The 22,908-nt window shown below is 43.1% G+C and overlaps 1 protein-coding gene across 1 annotated transcript; it reads right to left on the bottom strand.

Annotated features, from left to right (window-relative positions):
• Nucleotides 1–971: 971 nt before the first annotated feature.
• Nucleotides 972–21,052, bottom strand: LOC124544718 (facilitated trehalose transporter Tret1-like). Its single transcript, XM_047123367.1, has 3 exons — nucleotides 20,931–21,052; nucleotides 8,136–9,166; nucleotides 972–1,479 (listed from the first exon to the last, which is right to left on the bottom strand). The coding sequence occupies exons 1-3, from the start codon at nucleotides 20,974–20,976 to the stop codon at nucleotides 1,138–1,140; spliced, it is 1,419 nt and encodes a 472-aa protein (XP_046979323.1). The 5' UTR covers nucleotides 20,977–21,052; the 3' UTR covers nucleotides 972–1,137.
• Nucleotides 21,053–22,908: the final 1,856 nt, after the last annotated feature.

Below are 22,908 nucleotides of genomic sequence, written 5' to 3'. Positions count from 1 at the left end.
AGCAAGTCTTATTATTCTGTTCCGATCCACGTGGTACCCCTTTTCGTTGGCACAGTACATGAATGGTAGCACAAATCTTTCGAACAACCATACTAAATTTTACAGTAATTAAGTAGGTGGAATAAGTTGTCCTAGAAGGCATCTTGTTGTTATCCTCTCCCTGATTTATCGACTTTATGTTGAATCTTCGGAACGATAGCCTTTTCAAAATTTTATTCCAATTGTTTAGGCACATGCTTACACGGTCACATATTTCTAATATTGTCGATAGAAGGGAAGGGGGACGTTACAAGACCTTTCACACTAATCTCCTGAGTACAAATGACGGCGCTTCCAGCGCACTGTCCTTTTATAGTTTTTGTGCACGATATTACTGCCATCACCGAACGATGTGGCGCAGTGGTTAGCACACTGGACTCGCAATCGGCCCATCCAGATTTAGACTTTCCGTGAATTCCCTAAATCACTCCAGGCAAATGCTGGGATGGTTCCCTTGCAGTGGCACGGCTGATTTCCTTCCCCATCCTTGACACAGTCGGAAGTTGTGCTTCGTCTGTAATGACCTCGATGTCGACGGGACGTTTAACTCAATCTTCTTTCCTTCCTACTACCGCCATCAGTATATGCGCTTATCGCTATCGCATGACCCTTTGTCACCTTAGTGTAAATAACATGGCGAAGACTGTCTTACTCCCGACATTATTCTCTATTTTTCTGACAGAAAGCGATGACGTCAAGAGAAAATGCCTACTTGTAAGATGTAATCGTCTTCAAGGATAGCCATGCAAACGTAAATGAAAAGACATTTATACATCTGTATTAATTGCGTCAAGATCGTTCCACAAATATATTTTCATCTTTGCCTTGCTTGGAAAGACAGCCCTACAGTTTTTGAAAAGCCAATAACAAAGTCTTCGAGGTATTGGTATAAATTAATATTTTGACACACCGATCACTTTAAAACATTTGGCTATGTGAAATAAGCTTTATTTCTTTCAGATCTAAGTAACATGCAATGTACGACAGTTACATATGCAAGTCCATTCACAGAATGGAAAGCATCACTCGATGTCAAGAAAACATCACGAATATTGGGCGGCGTGCAAACAATTCATACAATTTGTCTTTCTTATCTCCTCACTTTGGATCCGCGTATTTCGTGTCACTGACGGATTTTGGATGGTGTTTCCCGAAGCGGGCGTCCAGTTCCTCATTGATCTGCGCAAATGTCTTGCCCTTGGTTTCGGGCAGGAGGAAGTAGACGTAGGCGGTGGCGCATACACACAGCACGGCGAAGCCCCAGAACGACCAGTAGGCGCCCACGTTGTCCGACACCACCTGGAACATCTTCTTCAGGAAGAAGCCGTACAGCGCTATCACTGTCGTGTTGATGCACGCAGCGGCACCTTTGACAGATACGTGGTATATTTCCCCAATCATCGGAGACATCACCGGTCCTGCACCAAGGCCAAAGGATACCTGCAACAGAATTACGGCCTGGTAAACCGGGAAGACACAGTGTTCTAAACAGCCAGACAGCTCTGTGTAAAAGTAGCCCAAATGTAGTGTTTTATAGGCGCAAAAGGGGAGAGTGGTGGAATATCAAGATTGAATCACATAAGAAATGAGGAAATATGGAGGAAAAGGTAATGTAAAAGACTACAATAGACACAATTGACGCAAAAGGCTACTTTGAGATGGGCACCTTAGAAGAAGATACAGACCAACAAGTATATAAAAAAGGGTTGTTGAGGAGATAATGTAGAGTAGAGATTTGCAATATGGAGACAGGATGGGCAACAAACAGTGGCAAATGGGCAGCTAGAAATGAGAATCTGTACTCGCACACACACACACACACACACACACACACACACACACACACACGTGTAGAAATGAGAATCTGTACTCACACTCACACACACACACACACTAACACACACACGTGTGTGTTTGTGTGTGTGTGTGTGTGTGTGTGTGTGTGTGTGTGTGTGTGTGCGAGTACGGATTCCCATTTTAGCTGCCCATTTTCCACTGCTTGTTGCCCATCCCGTTTCCATATTGCAAATCTCTACTCTACATATACTGCACGATGGGCAATGAATCTATCACCTTCATTGCGGATACGCAATTATGTCCGACTTCCTGCGGGAATCTCAAAGTAGCGAGCGTGGGGGACATGGATGGGGACTGCAGGTAAGTTTCGCTAGGGCGGAATGTGGGCTGGCCGACAGGCGTGCCAAGATAGTCCGCGCAAGTACGATAAACACTATGTACTGGTGGAGCAGTGCTAAACGCTACTGCTTGGTAAGCAGGAGATTCTGGGTTCGATTTCCGGTCCGGTACACATTTTCACTCGTCGCCGCTGATACCTCATAAAGTCCCGATTGACCTTTCCTTTTTCCCCATTCACCTTCAGTTTACACACACACACACACACACACACACACACACAGTGGCAACTAATATTAGCTGACACCTTACACTGAAAGCAGAAATAGAAAACGAGCCAGAAATAAGGAAACAGCTTATTACTGGGCTATGTATCGAGTGATATATAAGCGGGAGATATACAAATTATAACGAGAGTCTGGGATTCAGAAGTCTTCATTTGTATTCGGGGTAGTGAAAGAAAAGTTTAGAACTATTCGAAAGATTAGATTAGCGCTTGGGCATAACAGAGTAGATTAGCGCTGGAAGTTAGAGACTGGCACAGGGCATTCTGTGACAGAAGATAAGGAGTGAGGATAAGAAATGGAGAGTATGTGTTAGCTAAATCGTACATACACACTGTTCGAATCTTTCGTACACAATATTTAAGCGTTAATGGAAGAGATAAAACGATTTTATTTGTGTGACAAGAGTCAAGGAGGGATATTTATAGAGACCTGTTATAGTGATGATTATTATTGTGAAATGCAACTCAGAAGGCCTTGTGATGTACCGTAGGAGGTTAAAGACATGTCACTGGACTTCCCTACTTACACACGAACATGCAAGCAACACTTGTCTGTTAATGACTGTGTAACACGTTATAAATGGGCTGTTATTTAGGGGATAAACGTTACTGTCATATTAGCACGGGTAAACATTATTTCTCAGAGAGTCTGACAGAACTTAATATACCAAATTTCCTTGAGACAGAAAATCCTTTGTCTACGAATCAAGACGGTTTTAGAAAGCATCGCATCGTGCGAACTTATTTGTCCCTTTCTCGCATGATATCCTGTGAACTGTGCATGAAGGGAACAGGAGGATTCTATATTCTTAGATTTCCGAAAATAATTTGGCACGGTGTTCGACTGCACACTTTTAACAAAGGAGCGAGCATGTGGTTTAGGCTCACAGATACACTATCTGATCAAAATTATCCGGGCACTTGGCTAAAAATGACTTACAAGTTCGTGGCGCCCTCCATCGGTAATGCTGGAATTCAATATGGTGTTGTTGTTGTTGTGGTCTTCAGTCCTGAGATTGGTTTGATGCAGCTCCCCATGCTACTCTATCCTGTGGAAGCTTCTTCATCTCCCAGTATCTACTGCAACCTACATCCTTCTGAATCTGCTTAGTGTATTCATCTCTTGGTCTCCCTCTACGATTTTTACCCTCCACCCTGCCCTCCAATACTAAATTGGTGATCCCTTGATGCCTCAGAACATGTGCTACCAACTGAACCCTTCTTCTAGTCAAGTTGTGCCACAAATTTCTCATCTCCCCAATTCTGTTTAATACCGCCTCCATAGTTATATGATTTATCCATACAATCTTCAGTATTATCCTGTAGCACCACATTTCAAAAGCTTCTATTCTCTTCTTGTCTGAACTAATTATCGTCCATGTTCCACTCCCATACATGGCAACACTCCATACAAATACTTTCAGAAAAGACTTCCTGACACCTAAGTATATACTCGATGTTAACAAATTTTTCTTCTTTAGAAAAGCTTTCCTTGCCATTGCCAGTCTACATTTTATATCCTCTCTAATTCGACCATCATCAGTTAGTTTGCTCCCCAAATAGCAAAACTCATCTACTACTGTAAGTGCCACATTTCCTAATCTAATTCCCTCAGCATCACCAGATTTAATTCGACTACATTCCATTATCCACGTTATGCTTTTGTTGATGTTCATCTTATAGCCTCCTTTCAAGACACTGTCCATTCCGTTCAACTGCTCTTCCAAGTCCTTTGCTGTCTCTGACACAATTACAATGTCATCGGCAAACCTCAAAGTTTTTATTTCTTCTCCATGGATTTTAGTACCTACTCCGAACTTTTCTTTTGTTTCCTTTAGGTCTTGCTCAATACACAGGTTGAATAGCATCGGGGAGAGGCTACAACCCTGTCTCACTCCCTTCTCAACCACTGCTTCCCTTTCATGTGCCTCGACTCTTATAACGGCCATTTGGTTTCTGTACAAATTGTAAATAACCTTTCGCTCCCTGTATTTTACCCCTGATACCTTCAGGATTTGAATGCCAGTATTCCAGTCAACATTGTCAAAAGCTTTCTCTAAGTCTACAAATGCTAGAACTGTAGGTTTGCCTTTCTTTAATCTTTCTTCTAAGATAAGTCTTAGGGTCAGTATTGCCTCACGTGTTCCAACATTTCTACGGAATCAAAACTGATCTTCCCCGAGGTCAGCTTCTACCAGTTCTTCCATTCGTCTGTAAAGAATTCGCGTTAGTATTTTGCAGCTGTGACATATTAAACTGATAGTTCGGTAATTTTCACATCAGTCAACACTTGCTTTCTTTGGGATTGGAATTATTATATTCTTCTTGAAGTCTGAGGGAATTTCGCCTGTCTCACCAGATGGTAGAGTGTTGTGAGGCCTGGCGTTCCCAAGGCTGTCAGTAGTTCTAATGGAATGTTGGTACTCCCGGGGCCTAGTTTCGACTTAGGTCTTTTAGTGCTGTGTCAAACTCTTCACGCAGTATCATATCTCCCATTTCATCTTCATCTACCTCCTCTTCCATTTCCATAATATTGTCCTCAAGTACATCGCCCCTGTATAGACCCTCTATATACTCCTTCCACCTTTCTGCTTTCCCTTCTTGGCTTAGAACTGGGTTTCCATCTGAGCTCTTGATATTCATGCAAGTGGTTCTCTTTTCTCCAAGGGTCGCTTTTTTTTTCCTGTAGGCAGTATCTATCTTACCCCTCGTGAGATAAGCCTCTACATCCTTACATTTGTCCTCTAGCTATCCCTGCTTAGCCATTTTGCACTTGCTGTCGATCTCATTTTTGAGACGTTTGCCTGCTTCACTTACTGCATTTTTGTATTTCCTCCTTTCATCAATTAAATTCAGTGTCTCTTCTGTTACCCAAGGATTTCTACTAGCCCTCGTCTTTTTACCTATTTGATCCTCTGCTGCCTTCACTATTTCATTCCTCAAAGCTACCCATTCTTCTTCTACTGTATTTCTTTCACCCATTCTTGTCAATTGTTTCCTTACGCTCTCCCTGAAATTCTGTACAACCTCTGGTTCTTTCAGTTTATCCAGGTCCCATCTCCTTAAATTCCCACCTTTTTGCAGTTTCTTCAGTTTTAATCTACAGTTCATAAACTATAGATTGTGGTCAGAGTCCACATCTGCCCCTGGAAATGTCTTACAATTTAAAATCTGGTTCCTAAATCTCTGTCTTACCATTATATAATCCATCTGAAACCTTTTAGTATCTCCAGGGTTCTTCCATGTATACAACCTTCTTTCATGATTCGTGAACCAAGTGTAGGCCCACCCTTGACCTTGATGACAGCTCCCACTCTCGCAGGCATACGTACAATCAGGTGCTGGGAGGTTTCTTGGGGAATGGCAACCTGTTCCTCACGGAGTGCTGCACTGAGGTGAGGTGTCGAGGTCAGTCGGTGAGGCCTGGCACGAAGTCGCGTTCCAAAATATCCCAAAGGTGTTCTATAGGATTCAGGTCAGGACTCTGTACAGGTGAGTCCATTACAGGGATGTTATTGTCGTGTAACCACTCCGCCACAGACCATGCATTATGAACAAGTGTTCGATAGTGTTAAAAGATTCAATCGCCATCCCCGAATTGCTCTTCAACAGTGGGAAGCAAGAAGGTGCTTAAAACATCAATGTAGGCCTGGCAGTTTACGTTCACCGGGCATTCGCCATACCCACACCCTGCCATTGGATCACCACATTGTGTACCGTGATTCGTCACTCCGCACGACGTTTTTCCACTGTTCAGTCGTCCAATATTTACGCTCCTTACACCAAGTGAGGCGTCGTTTGGCATTTACCGGCGTGATGTGTGGCTTATGAGCAGCCGCTCGACTATGAAATCCAAGTTTTCTCACCTCCCGCCTAACTGTCATAGTACTTGCAGTGGATCCTGATGCAGTTTGGAATTCCTGTGTGATGGTCTCGATAGATGTCTACCTATTACACGTTACGGCCCTCTTCAATTGTCAGCGGTCTCTGACAGTCAACAGACGCGGTCGGCCTATATGCTTTTGTGCTGCGTGTGTCCCTTCACGTTTCAACTTCACTATCACATCGGAAAAAGTGGACTTAGGGATGTTTCGGACTGTAGAAATATTGCGTACAGACGTATGACACAAGTGACACCCAAGCACTTGAGCACGTTCAATGTCCGTGAGTCCCGGGAAGCGCCCAATTTTGCACTCTCACGTGTCTAATGACTATTGAGGTCGCTGATATCGAGTACCTGGCAGTAGGTGGCAGCACAATGCACCTAATATGAAAAACTTATGTTTTGGGGGGTGTCCGGTTACTTTTGATCACGTAGTGTATCTGAGTGGCTTGAAGATCCTCAAGTAACAAAACCCGTTGAAGGTGAGTGTTCATCAGATCCAGAAATGTGTGATAATTTCGCTGTTATTTTCTACATACACAAATTGTCTGGCGGACAGGGTGAACTTCAATATTTGCCTGTTTTCTTATGACACTGTCGTGTACGGGAACGTGCCGTCGTGAAATTACTATAGGAGGATACAAGATGACTTAAACAAAATTTCTAGTTGGTGCGATGAATGACAGCTACCTTTGAATGTAGAAACATCTAAGTTAATGCGGATGGGTAGGAAAGACAAAGGCGTAATGATCGAGTACAGCATTAGTTGTGTGCTGTTCGACACAGTCACGGCGATTAAATATCTCGGCGTAAGATTGCAAAGTGATATGAATGGAGCGGGCATGTTAGGAATGTAATAGGGAATTGTCGGTTTCGTTTATTAGGAGAATTTTAGGAAAATGTGGTTCATTTGTAAAGGAGACCGCCTTAGAGATCAAGCGCCACCCGTTCTTGAGTACTGCTCGAATGTTTGGGATCCGCACCAAGTCGTCCACCACGCACCGTACGATGGCTTACGAAGTATGTTTGTGGGTACAGAGGAACTCAGCATCTGATTAAGCGGCTCGATAACAGCCTGTGACACATCTTTCAAGGAAGTGTACAACGCAGTATATAAAAATGTTATGCGACATTGTGTGTAGAATGTCTCGCCATACATATTTTAACGACTAATGAAGATGAAGTGGTCCATCTGATGGATGTTGCCACATAAAAGGTTCATTACTTTAATTATTATCAGTCCTGAAACTTATGAAATTTTGACAGATTGTACATGTGTAGTCTATGTATCTGCAGTGAATATGAAAGGACAGGGATCTTCACCGGTTGCTGTAAGCCTCTTGGGATATCGCGCAGATATTAATGAGCAGCAGGACTAGGAGCAGAATGATTTTTAATTGTATTAAGGAACAATAACTGTGTGATCGACCTATAATGAAGAATATTTCTTGAACATGTGAGAAGGTGTCCAAAAAATCTTCCTCTTTGTAGTGGCATGTTATACTCAAGGCATAAACAGCAGTCTGCCTTGGCGACGACTCTAAAAAAAACTGTGGAACATCTGGTGATGTTCTCCATACTTAAGAGCAGAGCGTAAGAAACTATGAAAACGTTGACGGATGTCTAAAACCCAGAATCCTTTGAATAGTAATAAATTCATGTTCCTTTGTGTTTTATGCACGTATTAAATAACAAACAGGAGGTAGGAAGAGATTAGTTGGGGGAGGAGGGAGGGGCATTGAAGCACTAAAAAGACAGATAATGGAAATACGGTGAAAATTTTAATTACAGTACCTGAAAACCCATCAACGCGGCGAGCGGCAGCCAATCGAATGCTGAGTTAACATCACCATAGACCTCGTTGACGTAGAAGTAGGCCCCCTCGGCTGTCAGGCAGGCGCTGCATATCATCAGAGACGCCATAGCGAGTGTTCGCCGGCCGAAGCGGTCAATGATGAACGACGCTCCAACGCTAGTGACGAGCAGAACTGATGCCAGGATGATTGAAGATACGTTTGGATCAAGGTTGCTCCCACTTGCCTCGAATATAGACGTCGTGTAAGTCAATATTGCTATTGCTCCGCTGGACGCCTGAAGCAGGATGAAGCCGGTCATTATGAACAGTGTTCTACGATGCACTGGCACCGTGAACAAGTCTTTTAGTTTTCCTTTGCTCTCATTCTTCTGGCGTATAGTTTCGTGCATCACAGTAAGTTCCGAGTCGAGGTCCTCAGGACTCAGTTTTCCCTTCAGCCGAAGAAGGATCCGCTTCGCGTCTTTTTCTCTGTGCTGGCTGAGAAGGAAGTATGGTGACTCCGGCATCCATATAAAGGCTATGAAGAATACGACAGGGACAGAAGCGCAGATACCAGCGACGACCGGAATGGGCAAGTAGGGCCCTATGCAGTAAATGAACAATGTTCCCATTTGCATCAGTACTAGGTGGATGGCCACAAGCACCCCTCGTATATCGGGGTCGGCTACCTCGCACAAGTACATGGGCATCACTGTGCTAATAAGGCCACCACCGATGCTCCCGATGGCCCGAGCTGCTAGCAACATGCCGTAGGAATCGGAGAAGGCGACCATCAGCCACCAGGCCAACAACGGCACTGCGCTGGCTAGCACCAACTTCTTCCGTCCAATGATGTCAACCGAGTATCCGGCGCCGAAAACTCCAACCAGCATCGTCAGCGAGTTGATGGATGCGAGCCAAGAGCCCTCGTCAGCCGTGAGTGGAATCGGTGAGCCTTCGCCTTGCAGAATAGGGAGCGTTGTTGAGGGCCAGGTCATGAACGTGCCGTAGGCCGCGTAACTCAGCGACGCTGCAAGGAAGACGTAAAAATACGATATCAGTTCCACATGGGACTAAATACAGTGTGCTTGGAAATCCCCGTTACAGACTTCTAGGACTTCTATAGGAGGCTGAGTAGATAACATTTTCAATTGGAACCCATGTCCGAAAACGTACCGTTCCCATGTTACAGCCATTTGAGAACATATTGGTAACGCGACCACTTTTACAACTAATTTATTTGGCGTGACCCAGTACATCACTTGTTTTACAATTTCGTATATTAATAATCAAATAAACTGAAAGGATACGTGATGCAGTTCGGCCTCTTCCAATTCGGGTGTGCAGCGTCTCCTTGGAGGAGCACAGTCACGCCTGTTGACGGTGAAGGTATCCCTCTCTCGAAGCCATTGCGTATTTGTGGCGATAAGGGTATGCAATGGAGTCAGACATCGTGGATAACGACCTTGATAAAGGTGAAGAACCGCGCTTCCAGTACCGTGAGCTTTGGCAGACAGAAGGATCATATCGACGTCTTAAGCAAACGTGCACTCAACCATATTGGTCTATCACTGACAGAGACGTGAATGAGCCTCGATCCAGGTCAGAGGGGTAGGACAGAAATCAAATGACATCAGCCGATCCGACGTCAGCACCCACCCCCATGACTATCCTGTTGCATACCTACCTTGAAAGATGTTTTCAAACGCAAGTAGCTCGGAAACGGTACGTTTCCGATCATGGGTTCCTATTCAAAATATTATCCACTCACCCTGCTTTTACAAACAAAAAGTTCAAATGTGTGTGAAATCTTATGGGACTTAACTGCTAAGGTCATCAGTCCCTAAGCTTACACACTACTTAACCTAAATTATCCTAAGGACAAACACACACACCCATGCCCGAGGGAGGACCCGAACCTCCGCCGGGACCAGCCGCACAGTCCATGACTGCAGCGCCTTAGACCGCTCGGCTAACCCCACGCGGCTCTCCTTTTACAAGCCCTGGAAGTTATTAACGACAATTTCCGAACACCCTCTTCTCTACATGTAGACCAATACTCCGCGATCTACCGGAGGGTGTGTGGTAGAGGGTACTTCTGCTGTGACTAACTGCTCCTCTCCCCCCTTTCCCTATTCCATTCGCGCGGGCGCTTGGGAAGATCAATAACTATTTCTTGGAGAAAAGTTACCATAACAAGCATACCGAAAAAAAGTAGTCACCCGCACCCAAGAAGATATAACGTTAATAGGGCGCAACACCCCTTCTAGTCTTAGGTAATGTCCTTAATTCAGCGAGAAACAAGAGTCCGCAAGTTTCTTGTGCTATACCGTTTCAAGCTGAAGCCACTCGTTGATGATAAGTTCTCATAGAACTATGAAACTGCGGCGATATTGGTTGCTGAGTTTCGCCCGCTATTATTTAAATGGCCCGTAACCTTTTCTATGGGACTAAGAGCCATTTAGCGGCCGTGTCAAGGTGCGAGAGAGTGAATGAGTGTTTGTTAAACTAAAAACGTATGCGTGCATCTCTGACAACACGGCTGTTGTCACCTTAGGATTTGGGTGTGTGTACGCAGCATATTCGTCTACAAAATGTTGAACACATATACAGCGAGAATGTTGAAATAAACTTTCCGCTTAATGTGCTCGTTAACCTGAAAGAGTGCGTCCAAGCCACAATACGTGAAACGTCACAGAACCATCCTCTAATGGCAGTTGGTAATTTCCAGTCAACGTTGCTGATACGCAGGGGCTTGCCGACGTTTTGTCGCTTGTTGGTGTATGTTAGCTTGTCATAGGTGGTTATGCCCTAGCTAGTAGCCGGCCGGTGTGGCCGTGCGGTCTAGGCGCTTCAGTCTGGAGCCGCGTGACCGCTCCGGTCGCAGGTTCGAATCCTGCCTCGGGCATGGATGTGTGTGATGTCCTTAGGTTAGTTAGGTTTAAGTAGTTCTAAGTTCTAGGGGACTGATGACCACAGAAGTTAAGTCCCATAGTGCTCAGAGCCATTTGAACCATTTGAACCTAGCTAGTATTGTCTTTGGCCTCTTATACATAGGTGGAAGCATAAACGGCCAAAGATACTACTAGCTAGGGCATAACCGCCTATGGCAAGCTAACATACCCCAACAAGCGACAAACGTCGGCAACCCCTGCACATCAGCAACGTTGACTGGAAGTTACCAACTGCCATTAGAGCCGACCAACAGGCCACAGCAGGGAAACCGACGAGCTCGCCCACTGTCGCACAAACAAATCGCCATCGGCACCCTACACTGTGAATCCGATATATGACCTATCGGACACAAAAACGATGATAAACCTAACTATTACCGGTTGCTGACGCTGATCGAGAGTTTAACACCGGCACCCAGCGGCAGCCGCCGAGCAACACCACCACACAACGTCAAAGGTGTCGACATGCATGATACCCACTACTAACAAAGCCTACCCTTGCATGACGTTTCGCAGGCAGCAAGACATCTGCTACTGCTCTTACCACCCGACCTAACTATCACAGAGATTTTTTTCCCTTGACTTTTACCTTGGCATTTTTGTCTCTCTGCCCTTCAAACCGCTACCCTTCGTTCAACTTCGACCCAATCTATCTCCAGATGAGCGCGTATTAATAGTTAACCTTAACCAGACGTACGCAAACATCGCAGTACCCACATCCTGCGACACCTCACTCTAGTGAAAACTAACCCTTATGCAGAGATGGAAGTAGACCTTTCGAGTTGGCCATCATGCCTGTGTGGGCGTGGAGGGGCTCCACCTCTGCTGTAAAAAATAATCCTCGGTCTGAACCACTTCCTTCACACCCTGCAGTTTAAACGGCTCCTTGGAGACTTGGTGCACTTGACACACTGCATCATTTGAAAAGAGCAACACTGTAACTCCTCGAACTACACTACACATCTCCAGTCACATAGTAAATGCACTTTCTGTGTTGTTTGTTCACCTGTTGTTTTATGGGTCCCTGTGATCAAAAGACTTTTAGGAAGTACCTGACTCCAAATATCCAGAGCACGAAGTTCCCTTGGTAATGTTCGCGCATAAACTGGTTGAGATGATCCTGCATTGACTGACAGCATCAGTTAGTATCGGGTGTTCAAAACAATGGTTCAAATGGCTCTGAGCACTATGGGACTTAACATCTGAGGCCATAAGTCCCCTAGAACTTAGAACTACTTAAACCTAACTAACCCAAGGACATCAAACACATCCATGCCCGAGGCAGGGTTCGAACCTGCGATCGTAGCGGTCGCGCGGTTCCAGACTGAAGCGCCTAGAACCGCTCATCCATACTGTCGGGTGTGAAACTGATTGTCATTGACGAGGGGGGCACTCGTCTCCAGGCCCTCTCAGGATCTCTTTATAATCACCGTTCTTAGATCGTATAATATGACTGCGAGTGGTAAAATGTTTACTTGAAATAAGTTGAATGTGCCACGTTTGTTCACACAAATGTGGGCAACTTCATGATCCGGTCATGTGCACTTCCAAACATAATAGCTTCCTTCTAGGATTCTGTCACATCTCTCTTCAACCCATCTTACTGCGCTGATTCCGTAAAATCGACCGGCACGTACCAACCACTTCACTGCTACGAATGAGTCGCGGTGAAGAGTCATGTAGTCGCCCGTCCCAGTTCTGCAGAATCCACAGGGCTCCAAATGCGACCAATCTTCTCTTTTAAGAAAGGGACTAATATTTTGTCTGGTGAGCTTATGACAGAAGAAAGGTAGAAAGAGTAATTACACAGGGTGTTAGTGCAGATATTTTTATTGGTGAATGAGAAATGTGTACTGAACAAGATTATGTCAGTATTTACTTCAATTACAGATTTATAATTATAGCTATTAGGAGTTGTATGTTTTTAGGGCAATACTGACCCTACGACTTATCTTAGAAGAAAGATTAAGGACTTACAGAAAGCTTTTGACAATGTTGATTGGAATACTCTCTTTCAAATTCTGAAGGTGGCAGGGGTAAAATACAGGGAGCGAAAGGCTATTTACAATTTGTACAGAAACCAGATGGCAGTTATAAGAGTCGAGGGGTATGAAAGGGAAGCAGTGGTTGGGAGGGGAGTGACATAGGGTTGTAGCCTATCCACGATGTTATTCAATCTGTATATTGAGCAAGCAATAAAGGAAACAAAAGAAAAGTTCGGAATAGGTATTAAAATCCTTGGAGAAGAAATAAAAACTTTGAGGTTCGCCGATGACATTGTAATTCTGTCAGAGACAGCAAAGTACTTGGAAGAGCAGTTGAACGGAATGGACAGTGTCTTGAAAGGAGGCTATAAGATGAACATCAACAAAAGCAAAACGAGGATAATGGAATGTAGTCGAATTAAGTCGGATGATGCTGAGGGAATTAGATTAGGAAATGAGACACTTAAAGTAGTAAAGGAGTTTTGCTATTCGGGGAGCAAAATAACTGATTATGGTCGAATTAGAGAGGATATAAAATGTAGACAGGCAATGGCAAGGAAAGCGTTTCTGAAGAAGAGAAATTTGTTAACATCGAGTATTGATTTAAATGTCAGGAAGTCGTTTCTGAAAGTATTTGTATGGAGTGTAGCCATGTATGGAAGTGAAACAAGGACGATAAATAGTTTAGACAAGAAGAGAATAGAAGCTTTCGAAATGTGGTGCTGCAGAAGAATGCTGAAGATTAGATGGGTAGATCACATAACTAATGAGGAGGTATTGAATAGAATTGGGGAGAAGAGGAGCTTGTAGCACAACTTGACTAGAAGAAGGGATCGGTTGGTAGGACATGTTCTGAGACATCGAGGGATCACCAATTTAGTATTGGAGGGCAGCGTGGAGGGTAAAAATCGTAGAGGGAGACCAAGAGATGAATACACTAAGCAGATTCAGAAGGATGTAGGCTGCAGTAGATACTGGGAGATGAAGAAGCTTGCACAGGATAGAGTAGCATGGGGAGCTGCATCAAACCAATCTCAGGACTGAAGACCACAACAACAACATGTTTTTAGGTTGGTTAGTATCTCCAAGTATTTGTGGCAAGAGCAAGCCGTTAATCATTATTTTCTACTGGGCAAAAGATCGGGTGTTGAAGTGTGGACACGTGGAAACAAAACGGCAAGTCGATACTGACAGGTATGGTCCACTCGGCTGTGCAATTACGACCATGCAGAAAACTTTAGGTAGTAAATTACGTGACGTGTTTTGGGGGAGACTGCTAGACGCAGAGGAAAAACTGAATAACACACTGAGGTGGGGACATATTAAGGTACCATTGTTTACAATATCTGAAGTTATATCTCGTCTCTAGTTTGGTCTGTGTCTGAAGAGAAACTGTGTAGAAACAGTAGAATCACTTTAATGAGAAACACTATTATTAGTCTACTTTTTCCGCATGTTATCTTTTTCCAGATGTAAAAGTTTTCGTGCCTGATAATAGAGTGTGCCTGTAGATTAATTGTTACATTGAGAATTCAGATTTATTTTAGGTTCCTGAGGGACGTGGTAGAGATATTGTTGGTCTCGAGTTATAAAAATGTATGGTAACAGGCGATTAAAAATTGTACTAGGAAGTAAGGAAAGGCTGCTATGTTCCATGCATCTTACACTGGTGATATGTTTCTGTGCAGTGCAAAGTGAGTATCATCATTTCAGGAAAAAAAATTAGAACTGCAACGGCTTAGAACTCAACGTTTTTAAAAACAATGCTAAAAATTAGCCTCCTCCTTATACACCACTTATGAAAGCCTGCTCTATGAAATTCTGACAGTGGTACTGTATCAGATATTTCTTTCTCATCAAATTCCTCCTCCTCTTCTGCTACATTTGAGACAGTTATTCTCCATCGCATAGGCTTTCAATGTACTCTTCTGTCTGCCTGCCCTTCTTACCAACTTATAAGGGGCAGACAAATGATAAAGAGATAAATGGAAAAAAATTAAGTAGCTTATTACTTGAAAAATAATCGCCGTGACAGTTAATACAATTATCCCACTGTGGGACAAGGTGGTAAATGCTTTGATGGCAAAATGTTTGCGGTTGTCCGAGGAACCATGATCGTATTCAGGCGCATCTCTTCTTCCGAAGCTAATTGATGACCACGAATGTCTGTCTTTAGGGGTCCCAAAATATGGAAATCGCGTGGGGAGAGACAGGAATTGTATGGAGGCTTGACCGTCTTGTGTCACAGTGGAATAAATGTGTTGACAGTTATGGACATCACTTGTTACATAATGAACAGCTTACTTACTTTTTTCCGTCTGTCTTATTTTAATCTGACTGTCACTTCTAACAATGGCTCTCCATCTCCACCTCTAGGCTGACATCATGCGTCTAACTGCCCCGAAGCTACATTTAACCTTTCTGTTCGCCTCATCGACTTTTCATACAATCGAATCTCTTTAAATATCTTTACGGGTTCAACCATCAAATGGTTCAAATGGCTCTGAGCACTATGGGACTCAACTGCTGAGGTCATTAGTCCCCTAGAACTTAGAACTAGTTAAACCTAACTAACCTAAGGACATCACAAACATCCATGCCCGAGGCAGGATTCGAACCTGCGACCGTAGCGGTCTTGCGGTTCCAGACTGCAGCGCCTTTAACCGCACGGCCACTTCGGCCGGCTGGTTCAACCATCCATTCCTATATTGCCTAGTTATCTTTCATATTAAATTCATCCTTAAACAATCCATACAGCTTCCACCCAGAATCATTGTTAAGATTCTTATCTGTTCTTCTTCTACCTGTAAACTCGTGTATTTCCTGGGTTTTCCATGGCTTTCGTCCCTCCGCCTTCACTTAAGGATCCTTTCCTGCTTTTATCATTTTCCCCTTTATTTTGTTTCACTTCTCTACTACTGAACTATTATTGGGGCTTTTGCTTAGCTCATTGGTCATAGACCTAGAGAATTTCTATATGGTCTCACTTCGTCATCAGTTTCCAGTATTCTGTTTCATCGTATACTCCTTTCTCTTTTTAATTTTGAATGTCAGCGTGCTGCAAGTTGGTACTATCCTATGTTGTGAGTCTTACCGATATCTAATATGCTAAGCAGTACATGATTTGATATTTAAACCTTTGTCGAACGATAATCTTCGAACGATAATTTAGTCTAGTTGATTCGTCCCAGTGTATCGTAGCCTTAAGCAAGTATACCTTCTTCTCTTGTGATTTTAGAAAAGGGCATTCGCTACGTCCAGTTGAAACCTACGACAAAACTCTAGCAGTCTCCCACCATTCCTTTTTCCCAGTTCATATTCCCTGACAACTTTACGTTCTGTTTCTTCACTACAATAGTATTCCAACCGTTTGCGACGAGACATTGTCATCCCTCTGCACTTATTTAATAATTCCTCTATTTTGGCATATGTTATTGCTATTTCTTCATCATAAGCTTTTGAAACAAATGTGTTCGAAATCAGTTGTCAGTGCCAGACGATACGTATATTTCAACATTACCTTAGGTTGGAGGAAACAAACATTATTAATTTCCTGGGAGACTGGAACAGTCGATCTGTAACTGAAATACGCGGTATTTAAAAAAATCGACTTGCCACGTGGTTTTAATATCGATTAGTAATGCGGTCTTTTATTTCCTTGCACTGCTAGGCACGACTCGTGTCATGTTCTTTTCCTTTTACAAGACTATTGGTCCCAGTAGAACAAAGATTTGCCCGTTAATAGAGTGTTGGACAATGATGGGAACTGGAGGTTCTAATGGTCATAAATATTCTGATTCATGTTATCTTCCACCACTTCAAAACAGTTCTCATCAGTTATCGATGAAGGCCTCAATATGGACCTGAGGATTTCTGAGACCGATAAAACCCTCTGAAGCTTCCTTATCCATGTGACTGTGGTAATGCGGTGAAGACATCATTGTCCAACACCCTATTAACGTGTAAATCTTTGTTCTATTGGGACCAATAGTCTCTATAAAAGGAAAAGAACATGATACGCGTCGTGCCTAACAGTGCAAAGAAATAAAAGACCGCATTACTACTCGATATTAAAACCACGTGGCAAGTCGATTTTTTAAATACAGCGTATTTCAGTTGCAGATCGACTGTTCCAGTCTCCCAGGAAATTCCCAGGAAATTAATAATGTTTGTTTCCTCCACCCTAAGGTAATGTTGAAATATACGTATTAAAGAAGTTTCTTTGAAGTGTTGGTACACTGTATGCCGTCGATGTGCACTAGAGAGTTCCTAATAACTTTTGCCATTGTTACTGCTCGAAATTAACAATTATAAAGAAATAAGTGAATCGAATTATCTGACTCTATTGACTTATATCTGTCTGGATCTGCAACTTGAATATATTTAGCTAAAAGCGAAAGCGTAGAATTCATTATATTTCTTAAACTCAGGAAGGTAAGAAAAACCATTTTAACCCAGCATCTCTGTAACTTAGTCAACACATTCATGGGCATATTTCTACATAGGCCCTAGTAGAGTGATATCTTTGATATAAAAGGATAAATTTCATCGATATCAGATGAAACTGTAAATACGCTACGTTAATTAAATGATTTAGTGCGGGTCAAAGGCCGGGTGCAAGTTTTTCAATTGGGCCCAACTTTGGCGTCTTGCGTGTCTCCATGTACTCCAGTTACCCAGATGGGAAAAGGGGATTTGCAGTTTAACTTGTCGTTTCTGACGATTCCTGACATCACTGAGAAGTGAGGGATAGATTAAAGGCAGACGGTAAATTTCCGTGGTCCGACCAGGATTCGATGCCGTGACTTCTCGATTTCCAGGCACGAGATTTACCACCAAAGCACCACGACGACGTACTTCTCGAACCAGTAGCTCACTTTCTCGATGTAATTAGTTATTGCGACAAGCATTCATCTTGCACACAAATTACACGTCAAAGCATCAATGAAGCGAAGGACTATCCGTCCAATGCAGTTAAGCCAAAGGGCAATGATACAAAGTATTGGAAGTACACGAGGAGGCACTGAAAACTACTTGGAACCAGCATACTGCGCAAATAGTTAAGTCATACAAGACGGATATTTAGTCTAATTAAAGTGTGGTGTTACAAATCCGTGGAAAACTAGACAATTTCATGTATACGTTGCAGCTTCATAGATTAACCTTTGAACTCACTCGTTGAGAGAAGATTATGGAAAACAAGCACATGACATTGTCTAAATATTTGTAGCCTAATAGATCAATACCACCGTCAATGGCAATGGAGTATATCTTATCACGGTGTTTTATTGGTAGAAATGCAGACTTCCGTTTTACCGAAAATGAAGAGTGGGCGACATACTTCTCAATCATCTCCCCCATCCCCATATGGATGCTTTAATGAATTATTTATTTTCCCGTATGCTCGAGACAGAAATGCAAGGTAATCGGAAAGGGCAATTTTGGCAACTACAACTAATACTGTCCACGATATCAACTTTAATATTCAAAGCAAATACCCAGTGAAGGGAGAATATGTAAATCGATCAGCACGATGGTTCACATTGAAGAAAGTATGAGTTTTTCTACAGAATTTCCAGGAATGCCATTACATTGTCTTCCACTTAAAACTGGATCTCCGGTCATACTACTCAGAAATCTCAGTTCACCAACAATATGTAATGTAACAAGAATGATCGTCAAACAGCTGTCGAATTGCATCATCGAACCTGAACTTATGACTGGAAAGTACAAAGGACACACACTATTTATCCTCAGAATACCACTGATCTCTACTGACCTGCCATTCCAATTTAAAAGACTGAAATTTCCTATCAAATTAGCCTACAGTTTTACAATGAACAAAGTGCAAGAACAAACTGTAAAATATTGCGCCGTCAACCTCAGATACCTGCTTATCTCACGGTCAACTGTACGTAGCTTGCTCTGGAGTAGGAAATTAGAAAAATTTGTACATATACATCCCGGATAACGAAATGATAAATGATGTTACAAACAGGTACTGTAAGTAGTTAGAATGTGTTTTCAATAAAAAAAATTACCTCTTATACTTTAACAAGTATTGCAAATAATAGAAAATATATTTTCAATACATTTTTTATACCTCTTATGCTTTAAACTATACATACACCGGCGGTAAAATATCGCAACACCAGAAGTAATTAAAGCAGAGTAATGAAATTTCGGGAATACGTCTAGGTGACATGTTTAAGTGATGCATATTGGAAGATCACGGGATAATGTAAGCGCGACTTAAACCATTTGCAAATGAGAAATGGTTGTACATTAATGACCGATTAAGTGCAACTATTTTGAATGCAAGCATGCAAACGTGCCTGCGTTGTATTTTACAGAAGCCGGATGTCAGTTTGTGGGGTGCAGTTCCATGCCTGTTGCACTTGGTTGGTCAATGCAGGAACGATTAATACTGGTTGTGGATGACGCTGGAGTTGTTGTCCGATAATTCCCCATTTGTGCTCAACTGAAGACAGATCTGGTGACCGAACAGGCCAAGGCATCATGACGACACACTGTAGAGTATGTTAGGCTATAACAGTGGTAAGTGGGCAAACGTTTTCCTGTTGGAAAACACTCCATAGAATGCTGTTCACGAAAGACAGCACAGCAAGTCAATTCACCAGACTGACGTAGAAATTTGAAGCATGCGTGAGTTAACCACGAGACTGCTTCTGCTGTCACACGAAATCGCATCCCAGACCATAACTCCAGGTGTAGGGCCTATCTGTCTAGCATGCAAACAGTTTGGTTGCAGACCCTTAACTGGCCTTCTCCTAACCAAAACACGACCATTACTGATACCAGGGCAGAACCAGACCTTAACGTTGCCCTCCAATGAGCTCTCGTTTGACCCACCGAGGTCACAAATGGTGATGGTTTGGGATCAGTGGGATGCACACTACAGGGCTTATGGTCCGGAGCTGTCCTTGATGTAACCGATTTGTAACAACTCGTTGTGTCACTGTGATGGCAACTGCTGCTGAAATTGTTGCTGCAAATGCAATACGGTGCGCCAGAGCCACACGCCGAACACGATCGTGTTCCCTCTCGATAGCGCCATGTGGCCCGATCTTCTTGTAACCACCCATTTTCCTGTTCATCGCTACTAGCAATAATGTATAGTGGCTACATTCCTGCCAAGTCTTTCTGAAATACCGCAAAAGGAACGTGCAGCTCCTCGTAGCCGTATTACATGTTCTCGAGTGAGACGTTGATAGCGGCGCCTCTGTCGCCTTAAATGCATTCTTGACTTAACATCAACTCACCACGTTCAATCTCAAAGGTAACTAACATGTAATTACGTTTGTGACTGCCCCGTACTCGGTACAGATGTACGTGCCGTACGGAATGCGTGCCTTGTTTGGTTTCCGTTTACTCGCTGTGTTAGCTGCCTATAATATATGAATTTGCTATCACGCAAGACGAATCAGATTCCGACCATTGCAATTGAAATTACCGAACAAGGTGGTTCGGCGATTAAGACACCGAATTCACGTTCTAGAGGAGAGAGGCTGAGACACTCCTCTGACTATGCAGATGTGCAGGTAGTTTCCCTGTAACTGTACCTACTCCTTAAATAGCCCACGCTCTATTCCTTATTCTAATGAGCCGGTATACGGCTTCAGATCACCCCTAATTTGGACGAGATGTTAGACAGAACCTTCATATTCCACACTAATTTAAACAGCTCTTTTCGCGACACAATTTGTTACGTTCCCTAAAGCTGAACGACAACAGTACAACAATTTACCCCTTGTTTGTCCCGATGTATTCTAACGGTATCAAAAATTTAAGAAGTGCGCAGACACAGACACAGAATGTTGATGTGCTCATTTACCTGTTGCAGCGACCACATACTGCATAAGACGGCTGCTCTTAGGCATGTTGTCTGTTAATTTTACACAACAGTTGGAAAAGTGATGCTCTACACTGACTTACAACTGTCTTCACCTTATATAAGCGTGATTTTGAGTTTAACTGATCTTCAGATAAATTGCTAATCAGTCGCAGTAAATTCATTTAGGGCGTGAAAGGACAGTTATCTTACAACGAAAACTTTGCGATTCTTCGGTGAGTCAGTCTTATTGGCTCAAGATCAGTTGTTCTGATAGCTTATAGCCTTCATTTGAAGTGACAAGGATTGTCGCAGCTGACAACTTATTAATGACAGAGATTAACAACTTATCAGTGAAATTAAATCAAATGTAATGCTTAGATGCTCTCGACTGCTCGTTCATTTCTATCTGTCTCTCTCCCTCAGCCTGTCTCAAATACACACACACACACACACACACACACACACACACACACACACACAGATTTTTTTTTTTTTTTGTAACATAAAACTTACACCCAATATTTCGAACCTTTCTTCGCAAAAATGAAACTGTCAGTTCACTAAACATATGGTAAAGCAGATCTCCTTACAAAGCAGATGAATTTTTCCCACGGAAGTTTAAAAAGTGCCTTCAGAGCCTAACAATCATCTTGAAGTGGACATTTTAGCTGTCAACCAAACGCTTGAGAACGGTATGTTGTTCTCTGTTGGTCACGACCACTAACCGCTTGTCGCTCATGAACCACAGACAAAAGCTGTGCTTCACTGGCAAAATGTGAATGTCGTGTGACTAGGGCCTCCCGTGGGGCAGACCGTTTGCCGGGTGCAAGTCTTTCGATTTGTCGCCACTTTGGCGACTTGCGCGTCGATGGGGATGAAATGATAATGATTAGGACAACACAATAGCCAGTCCCTGAGCGGAGAAAAATCTCCGACCAACCGGAATCGAACCCGGGCCCTTAGTGTTGACACCACTCACCTACCGGGGCGGAGGCGAATTAGCGTTAGTTCTAAATTTAGTTTTGTATTTTGTTTCCATCAGCATACTAAGGTTAGTCCCAGCAAGCCTAAGCCCAAGGTACCTGTGCTCTCCTTGTCACCACAACAAGCATTTTACCCTTCCTGCTACAAGGGGAAAAATGGCTCTGAGCACTATGGGACTTAACATCTGAGGTCATCAGTCCCCTAGAAATTAGAACTACTTAAACCTAACTAACCTAAGGACATCACACACATCCATGCCCGAGGCAGGATTCGAACCTGTGACCGTAGCGGTCGCGCGGTTCCAGACTGAAGCGCCTAGAACCACTCGGCCACTTCCAAGGGGATAAATTATTAACTAGTTTACATAAATGAATCGAGTCGTTATAAACATACATTGCTTTGAACCAAGTCTTGGACAATAATTAAACTTGAAATCTTGCCACGTAAAGGTTTTTGTTGTGTAAACTAAATATATATTAAAACCACTAACTTGATTGCGTGTGTGTATGTGTATGTGTGTATTACTGGTAAATCTTGTAAGTATTTACATTTTAAGATTGAAACAACAGCAGTGCAGTACCTGAAATAAGTATCTTCCTCTCACCTATTGTCTCGATTGTGTTATATGCTGTAACGTTGTCTTGTACTGACATGGCTCTCATGTCCTGTTCACTAATAACTCCTCCAAATTCACTGCCATGCCGGCCGCGGTGGTCTAGCGGTTCTAGGCGCTCAGTCCGGAACCGCGCGACTGCTACGGTCGCAGGTTCGAATCCTGCCTCGGGCATGGATGTGTGTGATGTCCTTAGGTTAGTTAGGTTTAAGTAGTTCTAAGTTCTAGGGGACTGATGACCACAGATGTTAAGTCCCATAGTGCTCAGAGCCATTTGAACCATTTTTTTTTCACTGCCATGACACACACTTGTTCACATCGGGTCAGATACACAGTACATGCCCACTTAGAGCAGAGGAAGAATGGCAATCTACCTAGGGC

This window comes from Schistocerca americana, chromosome 1, assembly GCF_021461395.2.
Source record: "Schistocerca americana isolate TAMUIC-IGC-003095 chromosome 1, iqSchAmer2.1, whole genome shotgun sequence".
Taxonomy (NCBI): domain Eukaryota; kingdom Metazoa; phylum Arthropoda; class Insecta; order Orthoptera; family Acrididae; genus Schistocerca; species Schistocerca americana.
This window is presented reverse-complemented; position numbering and strand designations above follow the sequence as displayed.